At 46.8% G+C, this 23,905-nt stretch overlaps 1 protein-coding gene across 2 annotated transcripts in view; it reads right to left on the reverse strand.

Annotated features, from left to right (window-relative positions):
* Nucleotides 1–23,905, reverse strand: part of LOC147749101 (retinol dehydrogenase 7-like) — a 141,110-nt gene that overhangs the window by 24,023 nt on the left and 93,182 nt on the right. For both annotated transcript variants that reach the window (XM_086966164.1, XM_086966172.1), the window contains exon 4: nt 12,283–12,446. In XM_086966164.1, the coding sequence (XP_086822290.1) occupies nt 12,283–12,446 (164 nt within the window). The remainder of the gene's footprint in view (nt 1–12,282; nt 12,447–23,905) is intronic.

Below are 23,905 nucleotides of genomic sequence, written 5' to 3' on the forward strand. Positions count from 1 at the left end.
GAGAGTTTGTAGAACGATGGCTTCAGATTTTCCACGTATGGTGTAGTGGCGCGAACTGGGAGGGGGCGTTTGGATCCTGCCCCTTCCCCAAATAAGATTTTCATACGTGAATGTTCCTTCATGCTTTTTGTCCCTGAGTTGCTTCGATGTCACTGCCTTACACAAATGGCATAAGTCCTGGATGTTGAGTGCCATACTTCAGAGTTCTAAGCAGCGCTTGTAACACTGTTTAAACCTTATTTGCACCTGCTGCAGCTTCACTATTCAAAGTAAGTGGGGTATGTTTGTGGACCTGACTGCATTGGAAAACAATATGATACGGTGCCTCCCTAAACCGCTTGACGGAGGCCCCCGAGGGGCGGTGAGATGGCGCGGACTGAGAGGGGGCGCTTGGCTCCTGCCCCCTCCCCAAGTCGTGTTGCCCTGGTGTGGCCTGAGATCGCCCCCGGCATAGGCGGCCGGCTCCCGGGGTCCGGCGGAATTTTTTCCCTTTTGATGACTCTTCCATTCTGGACCTTGTCCCACAATCCGTTTGACCTGAAGACACGCTGTCGTGGGGCGCCCCTTTACCGTTTTAGTTGCCATTCCGCCCGCTTTTGGTACTCTGTGCCTCTTCCGCCATTCAGCTGTTTACCGCCCGCTCTTGCGACTACAGCGTCTCGCTCACCATGTAGTTGAGTTGCTCCCGCTCTTAAGATTTAACCGAACTTTTTGGACTGCTGAAAGCGGTTGTATTCCGACCGCTGGTTGGTGGAGACATTTTGACTATATTCTGAACCTGCATTGTCGCGTAATGCGTCATATGACGCGCCGCGTTAGCGCACCCGGAAGTGCTCCGGTGCGCAAGGCGCAGCTTCCCGGAAACGATCCAGAGCGCGCCGCGCAGCGCGTAACGTAAGCATAACAGGTCATGTGACTTGTTAATAAAACTTTTCATTGGTTCATTTTACTTTTGTTTTCCTAATGATGTAAGACTAGGTCATGTGACCTAAAAATAACACTTTTCATTGGATTAAAAAAAATTTTTTCCCAAACGATGAAAGCCCCACCTTGTTTCTGGATGTTTCAGACTGAAGCTGGCGTCACCATGAGAGCACCACCATCTCGTAGCTCCGTCGTGGCCATTCCGCAAGCAATCATGGCAGCCGCTCCCCACCGGAAGCCTGCGGGAGTCGACGGCCCCCAAGACTTTTGTATAATCTTCAAGGCTGAGGGGACGCTTTCGAGAATGGAACCCAAGCCCTGGCAGACAAGCGTCCGAGTTCCAAGGTGTCCCAGGGCCATTTTACTGGACCAGGCCCAAATCCGAAGAGCCGGCCGCCATTTTAAGAGTCCTGTGGCAGCCGCCTATCGCTGCACCGCAAGAGTGGGAGCAACTCAACTACATGGTGAGCGAGACGCTGTAGCCGTAAGAGCGGGCGGTAAACAGCTGAATGGCGGAAAAGGCACAGTGTAGCAAAAGCGGGCGGAATGGCGACTGAAACGATAAAGGGGCGCCCCACTACAGCAGACGAGCCTCCGCCATGTACTTCAAAACTGCATACGTATCTTGTGATATCAAGGTTGGGCAACCAGTACACAACAAGCAGTTACGAGTCCCATTTACACCGGCGCCATTTTGGGCGCGGCCGGGCAGGTCCAGGATCTAGTCAAACATAACAAATGAGGCTGACGTCTCTGAAGCAGTTGACGAACAGCAGGACATAGCAAATAAACATGAAGTCTCTAAAGCTGTTAACTCACTGCAGGACAAAACAAGTGAACCTGAAACCTCTGGAATAATTGTCGCTCAAAAGAACAACACACAAAACTCTGTAGAGCCTGAAGAAAGAAAAACAGAAGGGCACTGTAGTTTCAGACACACTTAACACTAATGACTAAACAAAGATATCGTCTGTTTATGAATCAGTTATCATGTTCACAGAATTGACAAAGAAGTGTGCAGACACCAATGCTATTAAGAAACACAAGGAAATCCCTAACGCATCAGCATTCTCGGAAGAGGTTGACACAGATAACATCTTAAGGAACAAAGAAAGACAAAATAAGGATGAGGAAGTTATCACTTTAGTTTTTTCATCAGCTAGCGACAGCAAGAAACATATTGTAATGGAGATTAGAGAGGGTACGGATGGATTATCAAAATTATCAAAAGAAATGGCTACTCCCCCCTTTACCAGATTAGCTAAATGTTTGCGTAATTTAGGCATAAAAGTTATATTATTGTTGTTGTTGTTGTTATCGTTATAGTTCTGGTTAATTTCAAAAAATGTTTAAATATATTTACAGTTTTTGTTGCGTTTCGTTATATTTAAAAGTTAATAAAGTTATATTATTGTTGTTGTTATCGTTATAGTTTCCGGAGAAGTATAATTCACCAATAGTTTTCTTTGTAGATGTTTTTCCATTAACAATCCCAGTTCCATCACCCGCCCAGGATATCACCACTGTTCCCCATGTCATAAAACCTTAGGAAGTTCAATAACTGAAACAGCTAATATGTGTTTACTTACAGGGGACATCTTTTGTTCTGTTTTATAAAGTAAAACTATTGTGAACGCAAGTATTATACATAGCAAGTGTTTAATATAGCATTTGTCAGTCATTGGTTAAGCAGCTAGGACCTGTTCACTATTGACACCCCAGGTGCTGTGAATGTTGCACTATAGTGCTGCATCGAGAAAACGGACAACCCTATTGATGTTGATTTTTCATTATTGATTATTGTAAAGAAATGGCGACTCCCCCCTTTAGCAGATTAGCTAAATGTTTGCGTAATTTAGGCATAAAAGTTATATTATTGTTGTTGTTATCGTTATAGTTCTGGTTAATTTCAAAAAATGTTTAAATATATTTACAGTTTTTGTTGCGTTCGTTATATTTCAAAGTTAATAAAGTTTTAAAACCCAACTTTGTTGGAGTGCTATATATTTTTAAAAAATCGGGTGAATGGGGCCTTGAATCAGGTTATTGTCATGTGTGGGCTTTGCAAGTGTACTGCTACAGGATCGGACATTTCAAACTCAAATGCACGTTCTTTTTCTTACCTTTCCGAAGCATGGAGCGCAATAGCAGGCAGAGAAAGGATGATGCACGTGTTGAACACTACCTGACCTGGCAAATTGCTGGCAGTGCCCCCCCCCGCCCGCTCCTGAAAGAGGGCACACACACACCGCCGCCCCGATTACTTCACAAATCTTTAAAAGACCATGCGCTTGTTCATGAGGCTTAAATGGTTTATCACCCCTTCTAGAACCCCTGCATCGACCCTCTGACGTTTCCTGGAAGAATTAGCACGTAACACAATACCAAGCCCTGTCAGCTGAAACCCCAGAGGAATCGTGCGCATATTATCAAGGGGGTTTATTTCCGCTTTTTTGGCTTTAAAAGCCAAAAAAAAAGAGATAAAATGATCTCCCTATTACCAAGCTGTCGCTAACACCAGTTAGTCACAGCTAAAAGGAGATAGCGACCATCTTGGGCCCCGCTTTGCATGTCAGTGATATTTATCACTAATGACATGCAAAGTGGGCGTGCCAAGATGTTAGCGACTGGAAACAGTCCCTAACCATCGCTATCTCCTATTACCAACTTTTGGAGATATTCGCGATAAGGATTCATTTATAACAAAATATTTTATCGCACTGACAAATTGGTGGTCAACACTTCCTGATTTCCTTCGAATCGAACGTTAACAGACGTCACGCAGCAAAAAAAAAAAAAAGCTCACGCACAGCCGCTGGAAGAGATGTATCAACATATATGAGCCTCCTCAGCCACCCTCAGGAAACATAGGGGATTAGGATACGTCTCCCGCACCCCCTTATACCTAGTAATTTAATTGAAACGAAGCACAAAATGGCGAATTCCCGTTTCGCTACCAGTTTGCGGCCCAGTTCGCGGCCCGTGAAGCGCTTCTACCGTGAAAAATCATTTTTTTTTTATTTTCCCCACGGGACCCTTTAATAACCCCAACAACATTCCTAGGGGGTCAAGAGGGGTATACCTTGCCCCCTTTCATTAAATTCCCCCTTCGTTTTTCACCTCTTCTTCTCTCTCGATCCTACCGAGAGATAAGATGGCGGCCGCTCCGGACTGTTTAGAATGTTGACAGACACCGGAGAGCCAATCAGCTTTCTGCGCGCAAAGTTCCGTTTCGCGAAAAGTAAGCGGACCGGAGCGCAGCCCGGAGCGCTGTTACAGATATATATCTTGTTTTGAACGTTAATTTCTCAAAAACTACTGGAGCACATATATTGAGACCTAGCAAAGGCACATCGGGCTAACAGTCCCTACAATTTTGCCAAGTTTCGTGCAAATCCATTCAGCCGTTCGAGCTAAAAGTGAGTCCAAAGGCCCTATGGAAATTAACATGGGAAAAACGCGTTTTGGGACCCCCCTTTTTTCTCGGCCCCCCCTCGACAAAACCCCCCCAAATTTTCAAGGGCTGCTCAGAAACAAAATGTGCCATTTTCCTGAAAATTTCAGCCGATTCCGTCCACAAACGCCAAAGTTATTAGACATAGAATTTTCGAAAATCCCATAGGGAATAAATCCTAACTATATATACCTACTGGCGATAGCCAGTAGGTAATATATATATATATATATATATATATATATATATATATATATATATATATATATATATATCAACACAAACATCCAGCGTTCTCTTTCAGCAGTATCAGAAAGTATAACACAGGAGCCGTAGCCTCAGTAAGTGATGCAGATTTAATGCAGATACAACGTCCGACGCGTTTCGGAATAAGCCTACTCCTTCTTCACGGGCTTACTCCGAAACGCGTCGGACGTTGTGTCTGCATTAAATCTGCATCACTTACTGAGGCTACGGCTCCTGTGTTATACTTTCTGATACTGCTGAAAGAGAACGCTGGATGTTTGTGTTGATTTAAAGGGGGTGGCTACCCCTGCCGTGAGCCCGCCGACACAGAGGCAAAGGACCAGCTACAATTCTGTGTTATATATATATATATATATATAGTTATGCACCAAACTCTGTAATTGTGGTTTTGTGGTTTAAAAGACCCAACCAGGTATTGCAGCTAATTCTATTTTAGAATTAATTTTAAACGCATTAATCGTTTAAGTCAAACTTACAACTATAATGAATTGAAGTTTGTAAACTGATTTATGTGATTTTAGAACGATATGTGTTTTAGAATGTCAAACGAACTCCAAAAGATATTTTTACTATATCTATGATGACGTTGTTGTAAATACTTTTGCACTGCCACTTTAAATAGCCGGACAACCGTCCATAGCGTGTCATGTGGTCAAGGGCTTGAAACGCGTCATGGCGGAGGTGCGGGGAAAAGCACAATAAAAATATAGCACCTTCAAAACTTCTGGGTCCGCTGTCGTCCTTTGGATTCTGTGTTTGACTACTCCTGCTGCATAAATTACCGAGTGGCTTTCTCGGTGGAGCGGAACCCCTCCTTCAATCTGGGCGGAACGACCTCTAAGCCAAGTTTCCTTCCGGAGACAGTTTCTTCTTTCCTGCACGGGAATTGTAAGCGTTCTGGCCCCTGAACAAATGAAAATTCACCGACTACGGAGTGGTAGCTGACAGAGGAGTCGTCTGACCCGGAAGTAGCAGACCAGCCGAGTGAGAGTTGGTGTTGTTTGAACTTTTCAGTGAAGGAGTTTGCGGGTAAGCCTACTTGTACATTTGTCTATTTGAGTTGCACTGTGAGAACTAACAATTTCCCCTCAATCGCACCATGGCCGCAGGTGCGCTATGGAGCCGGGAAGAGGCAGCAGCTGACATGTTCAGTGACGAACCTTCGGGCGCGGTGCTAAACCACCTGGTAACTTCCACAATTGATGTGGCAAGCGTGACCTATCGGGAAAAAATTAAAAAATTGGAGAAACTTAAAAAGGGTGAACAAGGAAAGTGGTGGGAACACCGGTCCTTGTCCCGTTACTTGGAGGTGGGAAGAGTACCTCGTGGGCTTCGAATCATGCTTGCCCCAACATATGAAGCACCAACAACATATGAAGCACCAAACCCTAACTTATTGACAGAATGGGCACAATATAATCTCCAATCTTCGATGAACTTGATGACTATCTTGGTCAAATATGCAGAGATAGATCGGGAAGCCTATGAACAACAAATAACTGCATAGGAATTAGAACTGGCTAACTGCGAACAAAATGCCGCAAATAAAAAAATGAGGAAGAAACTATCAGGAAACGCAAAGCGTTCAAATTTCAGCGCGACAAATTAGACTATGAGAGGGGGCAAGTCTTAACATTTGCTAAGCGCTACTATGCCGTCAAGCGAAACATAACGAAACCTGTGACATCATGCTCCCTTAACACAGCACCAGGCAATCCTCCTTTAGCCGCAAGTTCCATGACTTCCCTCTCCGACTACAGCTCGGTACCTGATAGCGGATCTGAAAATGAGCAGGCTGGCCCCAGTGGAGACTTGGGGTTTCAACGATACTCCCTGGCACAGGTAATGGAGTGCATGAGACGGGACCGCTTAGACACGCTGCGGCCCAGACACTTAAAACCAGACGCCTCAAAAACTACAAACGCCACCAACGGAGGAAATGTAATAGGACGAGGAAGGGCCAAGAGGAACAACAGGAATTACATGTGGAAACGCAAACCAGTGCCCCAATAATTGGAGCAATAGGCAGTAACTCTGTAATAAATGTGTCGACTATTGAACTTAATGCGGTGGAAACACAGATTTTATCTGTAGGACTATCATTCAGTCCAGAAAGTAACTTTCGCTACGCTCAAACAAGAGTAGATGTCTTCCAATACATTCGCAAATTAAAATTAAAGAAGTTTTTTCCAACGAGGCAGACAAAAACTGGTGTATCTAGAAGCAATACAATTCCAACAAACATTACAGAAAATTTGACTGCAGGCGATATTCAGCTGCGAATGTCGCAGGAAGACAGCGATGCTGGGCGTTAACACAGTTTAAAGCAAAATCGACATTTTGCCCCATTATGATCAAAGACAATATTGATTACTATCACAAACTGGTTACTGCAGACATAAAAAAGTTGCATCACAGTGTATCACGTTGTAAGATCAAATTTTCCCAACAAGATAAACAATATCATGACTTGATTAAAAAATTGCATAATGAAAAATCTGTGATTATCCGTCCATCAGACAAAGGCGGTAACATTGTTATTTGGCCAGGGGATATGTACCTTGAGGAAGCCTGGGGTCATCTAAATGATAAACTATGTTATAAGAGGGTAGATTTGCCTATGGTCAAATCAACATGGAACACCTATTATTCCAAATTGGTGGCCTGGAAGGGCCTAGGGCTATTAAGTACTGATGAATTCAAGTTTTTAAAGAATGATAACCCGGTTATTCCGTGTATATACTTTATACCTAAAATACACAAATCCTCCTCACATCCACCGGGTAGGCCAATCCTCTAAGCCTGCAATAGCCTTCTTGAAAATACCTCAAAGTACATAGACTTTTTGTTACAAGATCATGCCATTAAGTTGCCTTCGTATGTGCAGGACACTGGAGATTTTCTGCGAAAATTACAGGGTATAAAATGACAAGATGATTTTATTCTGATCACGCTCGACGTAACCTCGCTCTATACGAGCATTAATCATCTTGATGGTCTCAAAGCCATACAGTACTTCCTGGATAAAAGACCTTGACATTGTTTCACACATAATAAAATGCTGGTAAGCATGATAGAGATATGCTTATGGAACAATTTCTTCATGTTTCAGCAGATGTGTTTCCAACAAACTAGAGGAGTGGCAATGGGATCCTGCTTCTCCCCTAGTTATGCATGTTTACACATGGGGCTATGGGAGAAGCAGGTCCTTGGAGTCACACATTCAGAAACACTTCGTGAACAAGTAGAGTGCCTTTTCAGATATATAGATGATTTGTTTATCATCTGGAAAGGGGAAGAAAGCCTGGCAGTCTCTTTTATAGAGGAACTGAATGACAATGCCTTGAACTTGCAGTTTACCTCTCATCTAAGTACCTCCTCAGTGAACTTCTTAGATGTGGAAGTGTACATAGAAAATAATACCATCCAAACTAAGTTACACCGCAAAGCCAGTGCAGGTAACACCCTACTGCACGCCTCTAGCCATCACCCCAAACATCTTATTCATAGCATCCCCTATGGGGAGATGCTACGCATCAAGCGTATTTGTAGTAGACAGGAAGATGTAAGGGATGCCCAAGAGGCCTGTAGATGATGCTTTTTGGCTAGAGGTTACTCAGATAGAGTTATCAAAGCAGCAATAGTGAGAATGGCAGCTTTAACTAGAGAGGAGGCACTTGCCACAAAAGCGATGAAAGAAACAAGGAGTACTACTCCCAAGTCTGAACCAATACGTTTAATCACAACCGTCAGCAAACAACATCATGCGATTCGAAAAATCATGGGAAAACATTGGGCTTTAATCATAAATGATCCCAGTCTTAAAATGGGATCCTATCCCTCTCCCACAATCACCTACAGGAAGGCTTTATCTATGGAAAACTGTCTGGTGAGCAGTAGTCCGGAAGTCTTGGCTAAAACTAACTGGCTTAGCTCACGTACAGGGTTTTTCAAGTGCGCTTCCTGTAAAGGTTGTAGACACAGCATGAATATGACATCGTACGCAACACCCTTTTCAGATCATAAAACTCCAATTTCAAAATATCTGACCTGCAAAACGGAGTTTGCCGTTTATGTTTTAGAGTGCCCTTGTCCTTTAAGATATGTTGGGAGCACGAAGCTCCCAGTACACAAAAGGGTGCTCCAACATATGAGGGCAATCGCCAACTGCGACGAAACCTACCCTGTCGCTAGACACTTTAATGACTGCCACAAGAGAGATTTGAATCTTCTGAAATATTATGCAATTGATGCAGTTATGCCTCTAAGGAGGGGAGGCAATAGAGAAGGGATCCTTTGCAGATTGGAAACACACTATATCTTGAACCTAGATAGCAAACAACCTACAGGTTTAAATGCCAGCGAGGATTTTATACGTGTCTATAGTCCTTACATAAATAATAGAAGTGATTTCCTGACATGAATGCACACTCTGTTCCTATTTAAATCCAATATACAGGTCTCACGCTGAAATAGGTTCGATTTATGGACCGTATATTAGTAATGGTGTCTTTTTTAGCATATGTGGCTTTTTAAATATGTGAAAATGAAATGAATGTAATCTGTTTAGCAATTGTCACATATTATTCACTATATTTTATTCTAAATATAGGTTGCACTAGTTTATTAATTTGCACTTTTGGGCACTTTTAGTAATTGACAGCGTTATCATAAGACTGCCCGATGGGAATTAATAGTATTATGGAATTCGCTTATACATAAATCATAAGTGCCTAGTATATGCTGTATTCATATGCAATATTGTATTTTACAGTTATGCACCAAACTCTGTAATTGTGGTTTTGTGGTTTAAAAGACCCGACCAGGTATTGCAGCTAATTCTATTTTAGAATCAATTTTAAACGCATTCATCATTTAAGTCAAACTTACAACTATAATGAAGTGAAGTTTGTAAACTGATTTATGTGATTTTAGAACGATATGTGTTTTAGAATGTCAAACGAACTCCAAAAGATATTTTTATTATATCTATGATGACGTTGTTGTAAATACTTTTGCACTGCCACTTTAAATAGCCGGACAACCGTCCATAGCGTGTCATGTGATCAAGGACCGTTAGGCTTGAAACGCGTCATGGCGGAGGTGCGGAGAAAAGCACAATAAAAATATAGCACCGTCAAAACTTCTGGGTCCGCTGTCGTCCTTTGGATTCTGTGTTTGACGACTCTTGCTGCATATATATTTATATATATTTATATATATTAACTGTGCATGGTAAAGGTATGTGTGGTAAAAGCACCACAAATTGCATGCATGGTAAATGCATGCATTGTAAATGCAGCATCGTAAAGGCACTGTGTGGTGAAAACATTGTTGTAAAGAATGTGTTCCAATGCAAATTCCTATCGGATTGAGCGCAAGGAGAGAGGGGAAGACACCAGAAGGAATTGGTTACCACGGAGATGGAAGTGAGGCAGTGAATTGCTAACCATCATATCCACTCACTTGGGCCAATGAATAGAAGTGTAACCAATTCTCCCAGAGTGAGCATCTGGATCAAGCAAGACTCTGCTAATAACATAGATCTTAGTATGGTGAAAACACAGGGTGACAGAAATGCAGGATAGCAATCAGGAGGAGATACAAGGGCAGTCAGGAGGGCATTATAGACCAGCATGCAAAACATTTGCATCAAGCAGCCTGGGATGATCAGGAGCAAGATAGAAGGCTTTAATGAACCCTTTTACTGAGGAGTATGAATAGCTGAGAGACGAGCAGAGAGGCACCATCAGAGCTACAGTGATGAGTGGGAGGCTCCCCAGAGACACATAGCATGCCGTACCAATCAGTCTGTGATTGTTGGACTCCCACATACCTTCAAAGGATGAAATTAAAAGTCACAAACCCAAAGTGGAATCAGGAGGTATCCTACCCGATGAAAAAGGACAAGGCAGGAAGGAACTTAGGGCCTGATTTAGATCTTGGCGGACAGGTTACTTTGCAACAACGATTACCGTTATCCCGATTGTCGAAATATAAATCCCATAGGATATAATGCGTTTTATATTTTTGCGGACGCGATATCCATCACCGTTGTGATGGAGTAACCCGTCCGCCAAGATCTAAATCAGGTTCTCTGTCCATTTTTTACAATCACCATCTAGTGCTGTAGCTCCAGAGTAACAAGTTCAAAAGGTGGCCTAGGGAGCAGAGATATCATCTCAGGCGGCTGCATCGGTTCCACAAGACATCACCTAGTGTTGAGTATGGTTTTCCCAGGGAGTAACAATGTAGCAATTAAGCTAGACAAAAAGGGCTTCTAGAAGACATGCATTTCTCAAGTAACTAATAAAGCCCCTTCAATAGGACAAGGCGTTTTCTTTTTGTCCTTTTGCTGCTCCTGTCAATTAAGACTTTCTCCAGAAGCCACACAGGGACACAGTAAAGTGCAATGAAAAAAAAGGCAAGACAGTTTCCTCATTTTCGCAGAACTCCTCCTGAAGTTCCCATACTGTACCCAAAGCGCGAAATATAGGCTCAATATCACTCGGAAGCATTTACTAATTACAAGTTAGACAATGTTTTGAAGTAGAGGGAGATCGAGCCGGAAATGCCAAGATTAGACTAAATGACCTTTGCTTTCTTCCAGCGGATCTCTCTGGTAATAATGATTCCTCTTACCCTATTGGTCTAAGTCCGAATCTGCCAATACATATATCCTCTCAATATAGTAAAAGGAACCAAGCACCCATTACGCTTTATGCCTCACGCTAGCATATATAGAGACACTTACATTAACTAATTCACTTCAAAGGTTGGTCAGGTAGGACGTCTAATGGATTATTAGTAAGGCACGTTTAATCTACAATGGATGAGTCCTCATATCAGCCCTAAATCCATATGCCAAGCTAAACTGTTGGGCCACAAGTTGATTCATATCATTAAAAATGTCTTCTATGTCTATTTCACAGATAGGGTGATGCAGGTTTAAAATGGCATATTCCCCATTCATGGTTTCTGCATAATGAGTCCATACCAAAGGTGTTAGGCAAATATGAAGAAAATCTGCTAACTAAGGCCAGGTTGCCATCAGTCATACAGAGACATATACATGTGATATCATAGCAGACTTGGATGGGAGCCAATAGTCTGAATGTTTTGTATTATCTTAGCAATTAGTCAAGTAGCGTTGACATATCGTATAAAGTCAGATCAGCAGTGACTGGAATAAACCTATCCTGAAGTTGTAGCGTTGGGAAACCCCAGTGGGGTAGCTGAGCACTTTACAAAAACTCTATAATAGTAACATTATAAAAGGAACAGAAACTTCCAAGTTAGTTTCTGAAGAGATCTAGCTCCCAACTCCTGACTCAGTGAAGCCAAGATGTTTACTGAGACTGTTAAAGACAGTCTAGAGCCTAGAGGTAATAGACAATGCAAGAGGAAGGTGGAAAACTAAGAAAGTAGATGGTCTTAGAGAGAAGGGCGTGCCAGAGAGCTGGACGTTGAGGGTGAAAAGGGAACCAGAGCAGGAAGCCAAGAGAGACAATTAGTGCGGCCCCTTGGACAGGTCATTCTCACTAGAGGTATCATGAGCACTGGCTCGCAGTGGTCCGCCAATGCCTAGTCCTAGGCTGCCTCATATTGTAGCCGACAAGGACAAACAGAGAACTCACACTTCTGGTAGGTTTTTTCTCCATAGGCCTCCTTCACATCTGATGGGACCTGGCTCCAGACACTCTCCGTAGACTTCTTCAACAGTTCCTTGTTGCCAAGTCCAGTTTTGAAACTTCCTGGCTCAATGATGGAGACTTTAACCCCAAAAGGAGAGAGGTCACGCCTGCAATAAGACAATCAGCATCAACATCAGACATCGCTCTTCCAGAACATCACATGGTTGATAGGGTTTTGTGCAGTAAAATATATTCAACCACAGTTGTTTTAAATCCCCCCACATCATATTCAGAGGGAAATTTAAGTCCATACAAATGTCCACACAGTGGCAGTACCTTTTCAGATGTTGTAGATCAGATTTGCTCAAAACTTTTATTTTCAACAATTATGATTTGGCTGAGACGTAATATTAATTAATTGACCTACCTTGCTCAAGCAAAAGATCATTTGCAGGCATCTGATGGGCATATTAGTGAGTTGCCCTACAGAATATGGTGTTTCTGAGTTGATGTCTCAATGAGAGTTTCAATCACATCCCATCATTGGTAAAGGGTAGCATAAGTATTAATAAAATAAAATCTTTGGGGACACATTTATGTACATCAACATAAAACGTAGACTGTGTCATCAGCTAACCTTCCAACACTCACCTTTTATTAACCAGTGCAAAACTACAAATTAAAATGCTTAATAGCCTATTCCTGCACAGACATATCTGGAGGTAACTTATCTGGGGAAATGTATGACTGACAAGTAAGCACCTTGAAAATCAGATGTTATCTACGAATGAGCACTCCTTTGTATACCGTGGATGCCAAGAGCTGGAGAAGGGAGTAACGGCCCATCGACAGAGCGTCTGGGATCAGAGCCGTCTCACCAGTATTCAGTGGCAGTGGCAGGCCTGTCATCAGAGCCATGTATGAGCTGGTGCAGCTAGAGGAATCCCTAGTGGGGTGGCAGGGCACAGGGCGGTATCCCAGACAGGCAAGGCACAAGGCACAAGGACAGGCTGCAGAAACAGAAGGGCTGCTGCTAGGACTGGACTGGCGACTTGGATTGAAGTGCTCATGAGTGCCAATATAGTTGTGAAGGACCTACAGCCCTTGAATAGTGCGAGGGAGGATACTGCTCTCCCTTGTTTTCTAATTGGGATGAGAGAACTTGTCACTACCAAGGGGTGTTGCATGCCTACTGGCAAACACTGGACACTGAATACCTGGGTTACACATGATCAGACCACCATTTTTTGAAGCTGGTCGGGTGGGGCAAGCCCCAATCACAAATCCCAGCATTGAGACTAAAGGCCTGATTTAGAGTTTAGTGGACTGGGTTACTCCATCACAAACATGATGGATATCTCATTTGCCGTATTAGGAATCCATTATATCCTATGGTAATTCAGCGGACGGGATGTCTATCCATTTGTGTCAGAATAGCCCGTCCTCCAACATCTAAGTCAGGGCCTAACCAGACTCCCCCAGATACTGCGGCATAGATGTGCAAATTTTGAGGCAAAAAACTAGATTTTTTTTTTAAACAAATTTTATTTGTCAAAACATCACATATGACGCAGAGCTCTGTGACCCAGAAGCTTCTGCTGCATCAATATACATCAATTGAATTTGACCATTTTCATGTATTTCTAAGAGAAAATGAAAGGCAAAACAAATAAAACAAGAACTCTAAAACTGTAACCCCCTCAACCCACCCCCCAGCACACTGTCGTTCATTCCAGAGTAAATCTTAAATTTCCACCAGTTGCACACTTTTTGTTGTAGCCAACGTTAACAATTTTCTTATTTTTGTGCAACTTCCTCGTTTAAAGTGTTTTGTCTAGGAACACTATTAAGTAATTCAACATGGATGAGAGCAGAGGTACTGCTCGCGACTTCGAGGAGTGCACACTTTTCTATGGACCACAAAAGGTCCTAATGTTTTAAATCATCTTTGTTTCAATCAAATAGATCCATACACATCTTTTTCTTATGTCATCTTCTTCTTTACTTTTTAATGATTGTTTCTCATTAAACTCTTTTCCAAATATTGGCAAATTTCATTTTTAACGCATTTCACATATAACCCAATGCATTTCGGGTACAAATGGACCCTTCGTCGGGGGTCTCTATGGAAAAGAAATGTTCTTTATTCTTTTCCATAGAGACCCCCGACGAAGGGTCCATTTGTACCCGAAATGCATTGGGTTATATGTGAAATGCGTTAAAAATGAAATTTGCCAATATTTGGAAAAGAGTTTAATGAGAAACAATCATTAAAAAGTAAAGAAGAAGATGACATAAGAAAAAGATGTGTATGGATCTTTTTGATTGAAACAAAGATGATTTAAAACATTAGGACCTTTTGTGGTCCATAGAAAAGTGTGCACTCCTCGAAGTCGCGAGCAGTACCTCTGCTCTCATCCATGTTGAGTTCATTCCAGAGCAACACATCATACCGAGAACTGCAGTTGTACAATTGTAACATGTCATCACCTACAAGGCAGCGGTCCTGCCGAACATCTGTAGTAAAGGAAATAAAAATAACAAAGAAGAAGGAAATAACAAAGAAAAGTGGGGTCTCGGTGTCGGTCCACCTGTGCCGGCTCGAGCTCCAGGCCACAATAGTCAGCCCAGCGCTTCCAGATCTTAAAGTGCTTTTGGGGGCTCTCTAGACCTATACAGAAGTCTAGACCATTTTTCAGGCAGAGACAGAGGGTGCCACTGCTGCCTTCCAATCCCTAGCAATATCCCTTTTCACCAGAATAAATCCTAGAAGCATTAAATGGCGCTTGTAAATGTTGCCCCTGATCCCTTCCATGACGTGCAGGAGGACCAGCTTCGGTGAGCTGGGAAGTTCCCACCCCAACACTTCAGAGAGACAGGCCAGCATCCCCCTCCAGAATCGCTCTAATACAGAGCAGTGCCAGACAGTATGGAACAGGGTTCCCTCCTCATGTTCACATTGGAGACACACTGGGGAAGCCACAAAACCCGCCCTCCAAAGCAAAACTCTGGTATAATAAACCTGGTGAAGGTATTTGAACTGGATAAGTCGTAGGCTCATTGCGATGGCCACCCCTTGTGGAGAGGCCAAAGGCTCCGTCCAGTCTTCCTCCTCCATCTGACCAACAACGCTCTCCCAAGTCTCCCTCAGATGCTGTAGCAATTGGGAACAATGTGTGCCTAGGGATTGGTATATTTTAGAGATCTTGTGGTCGTGGAGATCCCCCATAAATACCTTGGCCTCCAATGGACTGAACTCTGCCAGTGTCACCAACCCCTCCAAGCTAGGAGAAATGGCATGTTGGAACTGTAAATACTTAAAGAATTGGGTTTTCGGCATCTGGAAGTCTTTATGAATATCCTGGAAGGATTTCAAAACCGGTCCCCGCATGATGTTGCCCAGGGTGGAGATCCCAAAGTTATCCCAGTCGCGGAATTCAGACAGAGCCGCCAAGTGTGGTATGCGTCATTGTGCCAAAGAGGGATTTCCCAAGTCAATCTGTTCCACCAACCCATCCTCCATAACGCCTGCCTCCAGATCTGAAAGACAGTCCATGTGGAAGACGGGAAGATTGTCTCTACGGGGCAGAGTAGAGAATTGTATGCAAGGTGTGTTCTCCCATGCACTGTCGTTCGACAGTGTATGCCGGATCCATCCTGTCGCCATACAACCACTCGTACAGGACGAGCAAGTGGAAATGTCTGAGGTCACCAATCCCCCACAGTACGTAGACTGTAAGCAAGTCCACAGTGCCACCCTTGCCACTCCACCATCCCAGAGAAATTAATCCAGAGCTGTATTGACCTGATGGAACCAGCTAGGGGGAATAGGGTACGGATGATTCTGCAGTTGGTATAGTAGGAGCGGGAGCGAAACCATCTTAAAAATGGCCAATCGGCCATAAATAGACAAGGGCATGTGAGACCAGGTCTCACATGCCCTTGACCTCACGCACATGATCCCATACAGGGACTAAGTTCCGATCCCAGGATGTGGTGGGAGCATCCAACAGGAATACTCTTAGATATTTCATCCCCCATGAACCACCTGCACCAAAGATGCCCAAGAGCCAAGCTCTTCCCCACCACCCAAAACCCAAAGGGTGGACTTTCAAGGATTCATGTATAGGCCTGAGGTTTCCTCAAAGACCTGCATTATGCACAGCAGCCGTGGTCCAGTCCTATCCAAATTAGTGAGGAAGAACAGCAAATCTTCGGCGTATAAAGCAATGCGATCTGACAGTCCGTGTGCCCATTCCAGACTGGTCACCTGAGCGTCAATCTGCACCCAGGCGCTAGGGGCTCCATTGCCAGCACGAACAAGTAGGGGGACAGCAGACACCCATGTCTGGTGCCCCGCTCAACGGAGAAAGTAGAGGAGACGGAGCCCGCGTACAAATGCAGCTAGATCTGTTTACAACAGGGTTAGATACGACAAGAAACGAGGTCCTATGTTCAACCTATGCAACAATGCAAATTAGTATAGCCAGCTTAAGGAGTCAAATGCCCTGCCTATATCTGCTAGCAAGAGCGCTGCCCGTTACCCCAGTCCCTGAACAGTCAGACCGTAACATGCGCCCGCCGAATTTTGTGGTGGGTCGCCCGTTGGGGCATAAACCCAGTCTGATCCAGATGTACTAATAAAGCTATATGTGGTCGGAGACAATTTGCCAACACCTTGTTCAGAATCTTGACCTCGACGTTCAGAAGGGAGATAGGGAGATAATAGGCATGGTGTTCTGGAGGTCTGCCGGGCTTGACAAAATTGGAGATTTTGCGGCACAAACGTAGTACTTTTGTAGCATTATTGTGGTACTTTATTTTACTCATTCATTAATTTTCAGCCATAAATCAATGGAAACTGTTTTAGAAGAGTATACCACTTTGAAGTAGGCATGTTTAAAGTGGATCACTGAAATAATATCGAGAGACAAAATATCGACCTGCAAGAATATTGTTGAGAAAATATCGACAGACAAAATTTCGAGTTTCTATCTACAAACAGGTAAGTACAAAAATATCGAGTTTAAAATATTGTTTACAAAAATATAGTTTTAAAATATATCGACTTTACTAAAAACACGAATAAATTAAATTAATATTAAAAACTAAGTACTAAAATATACTTAAAAATACTTAAATTGGGGGCGTGGCCAAGATGGCGGCGGAGTAGGACGTGCTGTGAGTCCCCTCCGGCGCCAGGGGCCCTGCATAGCTTCAATTAGCAACGGCCCCGGGGTTCCCCTTGGACTGCGGGCTGCTCTGGAGTGACCCGAGAGATGGTGGCCGCCAGTAGGGAGCCTCCCGGGGCGTCGGAGCTGGATTGTGCCGCCTGCAGCCGGCGGAGGCCCTAGCGGCTGGTCGGGCCGATACGCGAGCCCGTGGCGGCACCGGGCCTGTGAAGACGGAGGAGAGCGGAGACAGCCGAGCAACCCGGGGTGCAGTGCCTGATATAACAGAGGCCGCTGGACCTCCGGTGGAGCTCTGAGCTGCTCGGTCCTTGACGGCCCGGGAGGGGAAGGAGCCTGATGGCCAGGCGCCCAGCCGCTGCAACGAGGCCGGCCAGCTACTCGAGGCCGGGGACTGCGGCCTAGAGCGGAGACGGAGGAGAGGCCCCCGGCCTCACACGACTGCTTGGACCCCTGGCGTGTGGCTGATCCCTGAGGTGGAGGATCGCACGAGCGGAGGGAGTGCCTTCTGGGGCGGCGGTGAGTGCAGCGGCCCCCGGTGGGGACAGTGCAGAGACTGGCTGGGCCCCTGGGTTGTGCTCCTGGGCACGGAGGCGAGGGACAGCGCTGGTGGCGATCCATGTGGCAGACTCTGCTGGGCCGGGGCGGTCCACGTGGCGAGGAGGCCGGCTTGGGGAGGCATCACTGGCAGTGGAACGGAGGCCTTATGTGAGGGTTTGACCCTTCCCCCTCCCCCCCCGAAGCGGGGGCAGCACACTGGCAATGGACACTGTGAGCACGAGGTAATACAGCATGGACAACCGGAGGCTGGGAAGCTGATAGCGAGGAACCTGCACGCATGGTGGACGGCAGGACCCGGTGAATCACGGAATCTGCGCATCTTACACCGACACTATCCCTGCCTATGGGCGACTAGACTGGAGTTGCAGTGGCGAGCTAAGCCAAGAGCGCAATACCTGTGTGGAAACTGTCGCACCAGCACGGACCCCGGTACCCAAGCTTGAACTGAACGTGGTCGGCCTGCGCAAGGGGGTAGTCCTGCCAAATTGCGGCGCTGTCTCTGGCGTGGTACGCTGGTGGGCCTGCTTCTGGTTACTGGGCCTGGCGGCTGACCTACCTGTGCTGCTTGCCCTGGTCTGGATCAGCTGAGGGGGAGGGACTGCGCTACCCCTGTACGCCATTATCGGACTTAACTGAAGAGTTGGGAATACCTTGTCTCCGCCACGACTGCGGTTCCAGGATGACCACCACACTTCGCAAGGGAAGGCCGGAGAAAGATGGAGCCCCTAAATCTTTGCATCAACCGGCCTCTCCGGGAGCCAGTGGCTCATCAAAGCAATCGGATGACGAGGCGCCGGTCACTAAGGCCTTTATGACCGAACTCTTCGCCTCCATTAAAGAGGATATCTCAGAATTGCGTGCGCAGTTGGCGTCCGACTTGAGGGAAGTGCGGAGGGACATGGATGGCATCGGAGAGCGAGTGGCGACGCTGGAGGATCACGACCTGAGTGTGGAGAACGATGTGCATCTGCTGCAACAAGACATCATCCACCTCACCGAACAGAACCTGGATTTGCAAACCCACACCGAGGATTTGGAAAATCGTTCCCGAAGGAACAACATTCGCCTTCAGGCGGTGCCATGGGACGGTGAGGCGGGGGACCTGCGTGGCTACGTGCAGGCCCTGTTTTTGCAGGTCTTGGATGAGGAGGATGTGCAGGAAATAAGAATGGACAGAGTGCACAGAGTAGGGCTACCCCGGCGGGGGGGACCTCCACCGGACATCCTCGTGTGTGTTCACGATTTTCAAGTGAAAGAGCGCATACTGCGGAAGGCAAGAGCCATCCAGTCTTTGCAGTTTAGGGGCCACCGCCCGCAGCTCTACCAGGATCTGGCTGCCTCAACTCTCTGGAAGAGACGGGAATTTCGCCCCGTGACCTCCTTTCTACGGGACCGTGGAATCTCCTACTCCTGGGGTCATCCCTTTCGTATCATCTTTCGGTGGCAGAACATGCTGGCCCAGATTCGTTCCCTTCAGGTAGCAAAGGACCTCCTCGGCTTGGATGGCGTCGCACCCTCCCAGGAACCTACCGCATCACCGTCGAGGAGGCGCCATCGCTTGTCCTCATGGCATAGAGTGGGCTCGTCTCCCGGGCGTCAGCGGGCGGATCGGGCTGCCAGCCTGCAGGAAAGGGGAGATGCGGTGGCGTCGGTGGCCTCGGCAACGTTAGCTGATTCCCAGCAAAGCTCTGGAGCGGCCTGATCTTTTGTTTACTAGGGTCTGGCGCAGGAGGGGCTCTGGCCGTATGGTTCCGGGGCTTTGGTTGTACTTTTGGAGAAGACGCCTCGGACCGTGACCGTGGGGGTCACCATGTCGGTCCCCCTGCCCTGCTTCCAGTCCAGAAAGGACCTGTCGAACTATGGCCTACTGGAACTGTTTGGAGACTGGTTCAGGTTCAGTGACTTGAGTTTTTTCTTCTTCTTCATCTTGTTCCTTTTGTTGTGGGGTGGGGTGGGGGGTGGGGGGCGAGAGGGGAGGGGGTCAGGGAGGGTCCGTGGTGGTGACAAGGGTGCTAGGTGGTGTGTATGGCTGAGTTGCACGTTGGAACTACGGAGGATTGGGGCGGAGGGGACGTACTCAAGGTTCAAGATGACCTGTCGTCCGGCTGGGGGAGTATGGTGGGGGGTGGCGGGTAGTTCGTCGGCAGCACATATGGCGGGTGCGTTTAGGCCTCTGGGTGGGGGAACTCATGGGCTGGCTTTAGCAGGGGTCGGGATGATACTATGTGATGCCTGTTAGCATAGGGACCTGGAATGTTAAAGGGCTTAACTCGCCGCAGAAACGACAGAAAGTCTGGAAATATGTGACTGATCATCAACTGGATGTGGTGGGTCTCCAGGAAACTCACCTAGCGCGCAAAGACGAGCTGCGCCTTAGACATAAGGCTTACCCTCTTATTTACAGGTCTTCTGCTACTATGAAACACAGAGGGGTGGCCCTCCTCTTCCGCGCCGCGCTGCACTTCCAACCTGTAGAGGTGCGCAATGATAAGGATGGCCGATGGTTGATGGTGAAAGGGGTTGCTCGGGGACGAATGTGTACCTTTGTGGTGGTTTATCTCCCTAATGTTGGCCAAAATAAGTTCCTCCAGGACTTGCAGCAGAAGGTGGGGGATTTCGCTGATGTGCACTTGTCCCTCATGGGGGACTTTAATTTGGTGTGGGATAAGGTTGTGGATAGCTCTAGGACTCACAGGGCTGATACGGGTGTGTTTTCGGATGCAACACAACAGCTGATGGGAGAAATGGGGATGATTGATGGATGGCGATTTTATCACCCTACTTCTCGAGATTACACATTCTTTTCCCATGTACACCACTCCTACTCCCGATTAGATTATATTTTCCTCAGTCAGGCCCTTAGGGGAGATGTCCTAATTTCCACCATCCTCCCGCTGTCAGTCTCCGACCACAGTTTGATGGTCCTCACCCTTCGCTGGACATCGTCCGGTAACGGACAGAGGAAATGGTACTTCCCTGCCTCGGTAGTCAGGGATGACGCATCGAACAGGGCATTGCAGAGGCCATTAGGAACTTTTTTGATCTCAACCCCACAGCGGACACATCGGTAGTTAATACTTGGGACGCCTTTAAGGCGTCCGTCAGGGGTACGTGTATAAGCCTTAAGGCCAATCTTAATAGGCTGCGGCGGAAAGACCGGGAGGACTTGGAGGCCGAGTTGGCCAAACTCGAACAGGCGCACAAGCTCAATCCGTCGAGGGCGACTCTACGTCCACTTACGGCGGTTCGAGGGAAACTGAGAGCCCACTACAATAACAGGGCTGAACTCACGATGTTAAAGCTGGGGCGACAATCGTACTCCTCTCGGAATAAGGTGGGTAGACACCTAGCGCGTCAACTGCGTGACAGGAGGGAACGTGAATATATCGGTGGGATTAAGGATGACGCTGGCGTGTTACAGCATAGGGACGAAGTGAAGGCGGGCATCTTTGGCCGCTTTTATGCGGACCTTTACGCAGGGGACGGTCTCGATACAGAGGCACAAAGGGAGTACCTGCGGCGCCTACCACTCCCCCAGATATCGAAAGAGTGGAATGAACTGTTGGAGGCCCCGGTCACCAGGGAAGAGGTACTTGAGGTCATCAAAAATCTGAAACTACACAAAGCACCTGGGACGGATGGCTATACAGCCGTCTTCTACAAGACATACGCCACCGAACTCTGCGACTTCTTAGTGTCCCTCTTTAATGATATGGCCACCTCTGGTTCCTCGGCCGGAACTTTGGCGGAGGCGGTAATTATGGTCTTGCCAAAGCCGGGGAAGGATCCTACCCAGTGCGCTTCCTTCCGCCCAATAGCGTTACTTAACATAGACGCTAAGCTATATTCGGCGATCTTGGCGCGCAGGTTACAAGATCTGATGCCGGCAATTAATCACCCGGACCAGTCCGGATTCATCAAGGGGCGCCAGACTCACGATAACACACGGAGGGTGGTGCACCTCATTGAAAAGGCGGATAGATTCCGCATCCCGGCGGTCCTGGTTGGGTTGGATGCCGAAAAGGCCTTCGACCGAGTGGATTGGGGCTTCCTGTTTAACACAATGACAGCATATGGCTTTTCGGATACATTTATTACTATGGTGAGGGCCAATTTTTGCGACCCCAGGTCACGGGTGACAGCGAATGGACACTTATCGGCGTTCTTTCCACACTCCAGGGGTACCAGGCAAGGTTGCCCTCTTTCACCTCTCCTGTTCGCTCTGAGCATTGAACCCTTAGCGTTGGCGATACGGGAGAACGAAGGGATTCGGGGCATTCCTTTCACAGGAGAACAACATAAAATCACGCTATTCGCGGATGATGTGTTGTTTTCGGTGGCGGATCCGGAACACTCATTACCCTGCATTAAGGAGGCCCTATTGCAGTTTGAAACAGTGGCCGGTTTCAAGGTCAACTATAGTAAGTCATACATCTTGAACCTCACCCTATCGCAGGCAGAGGTGGAACGTGTACGTCCCTTGGCGCCCTTAGCATGGGCCACTAGCTCGATAGTTTACTTGGGGGTCCATTTGACATCGACGGTGGGCGGATTGTTCTCAGCCAACTTCCCCCCTCTATTAGCGGAAACACGAGCTGAATTGGACAGGTGGAAACCTAAATTCCTGTCCTGGTTGGGTAGAATCCATTCTGTAAAGATGGTTCTCCTTCCCAAATATCTATACTTATTCCAGGCACTGCCCATTCCACTGGATAGCGATTTCTTTCGACGCCTCAAGACTCAGATATTGCGATTTATATGGCAGGGAGGGCGGGCGCGCCTCCCCTTTACAGTCTTGCGTCGACCAAAATCTGAGGGAGGGGTAGGACTCCCGGACCTGCAGCTCTATTATAAAGCGGCACAACTGAGGGTGTTAGTGGAGTGGTCACAGCAAACATCGGAGAAGCACTGGCTCCACATGGACCGGAGTGTAGCTGGTAGATCAGTATGGGACCTGGCGTGGAAGCCCAAAAAGGACCGCCCTCTTAACGCTTACATTAGCACCCCTACAGGGACGATGCTGAAGGTCTGGGACACACTTGCTTCAGACGAGAGGTGGACCACATTTCCCTCACCCTTCACACCTATACACTTCAACCCAGCCTTCTCACCGGCGCTCCAAGAGGGACCCTTTGATGCCTGGAGGGAAGGGGGCTGTAGAGCATTGACCCATTTGTTCCATGGGCAGGATCCTCTATCCTTTACTAACTGTATGTGAGACTATGGGATCCCTCAGACTGAACGATATCACCACGTGCAGTTGCTCCACTGGGCTACGTCGCCTGGAATACGGGAGGCGGCTACAAGGCCGTCATCGTTATTTGAGGCCTTCCTGCTGCGGACATCTACCATGAAGGGAACTATCTCGTTCCTGTATCAGCTCTTGCTACGATCTGTTGAGGCCCCTCGGCCTCGTTACATGGAACAGTGGGAGGAAATGGTGGGGAGAGATATCTCTGATAACGAATGGACTGCACTGTGGCGGGACCTGACTGCGTTTAATCACTCACTGCACCTGAGGGAAGCGCACCTTAAGACACTTCTGCTATGGTATCTTTGCCCGACTAGGCTCCATCGCATATACCCGACCGCGTCCGACAAATGCTGGAGGGGTTGTGGGCTTCTTGGTGACTTCCGCCATATATGGTGGGACTGCCCGGTGATTCGGCCTTATTGGGAGGAAATTCTCTCGCATATCAAGGATATTCTTCAATATCCCGTCGAGAACTCCATTGCCTCTGTCCTGCTGGGCCTACGGGAACCTGGTCTGGAATACCAGACTCGGGCGGACAAGAAGATCTTGTGGCTCTGCCTAGGAGCGGCCAAGCTCACGTTGGCTGGCGCTTGGAAACAGAAAGGGGCACCAGCAATTTCCC

Source organism: Lissotriton vulgaris, chromosome 1_1 (genome assembly GCF_964263255.1).
Source record: "Lissotriton vulgaris chromosome 1_1, aLisVul1.2, whole genome shotgun sequence".
NCBI lineage: Eukaryota > Metazoa > Chordata > Amphibia > Caudata > Salamandridae > Lissotriton > Lissotriton vulgaris.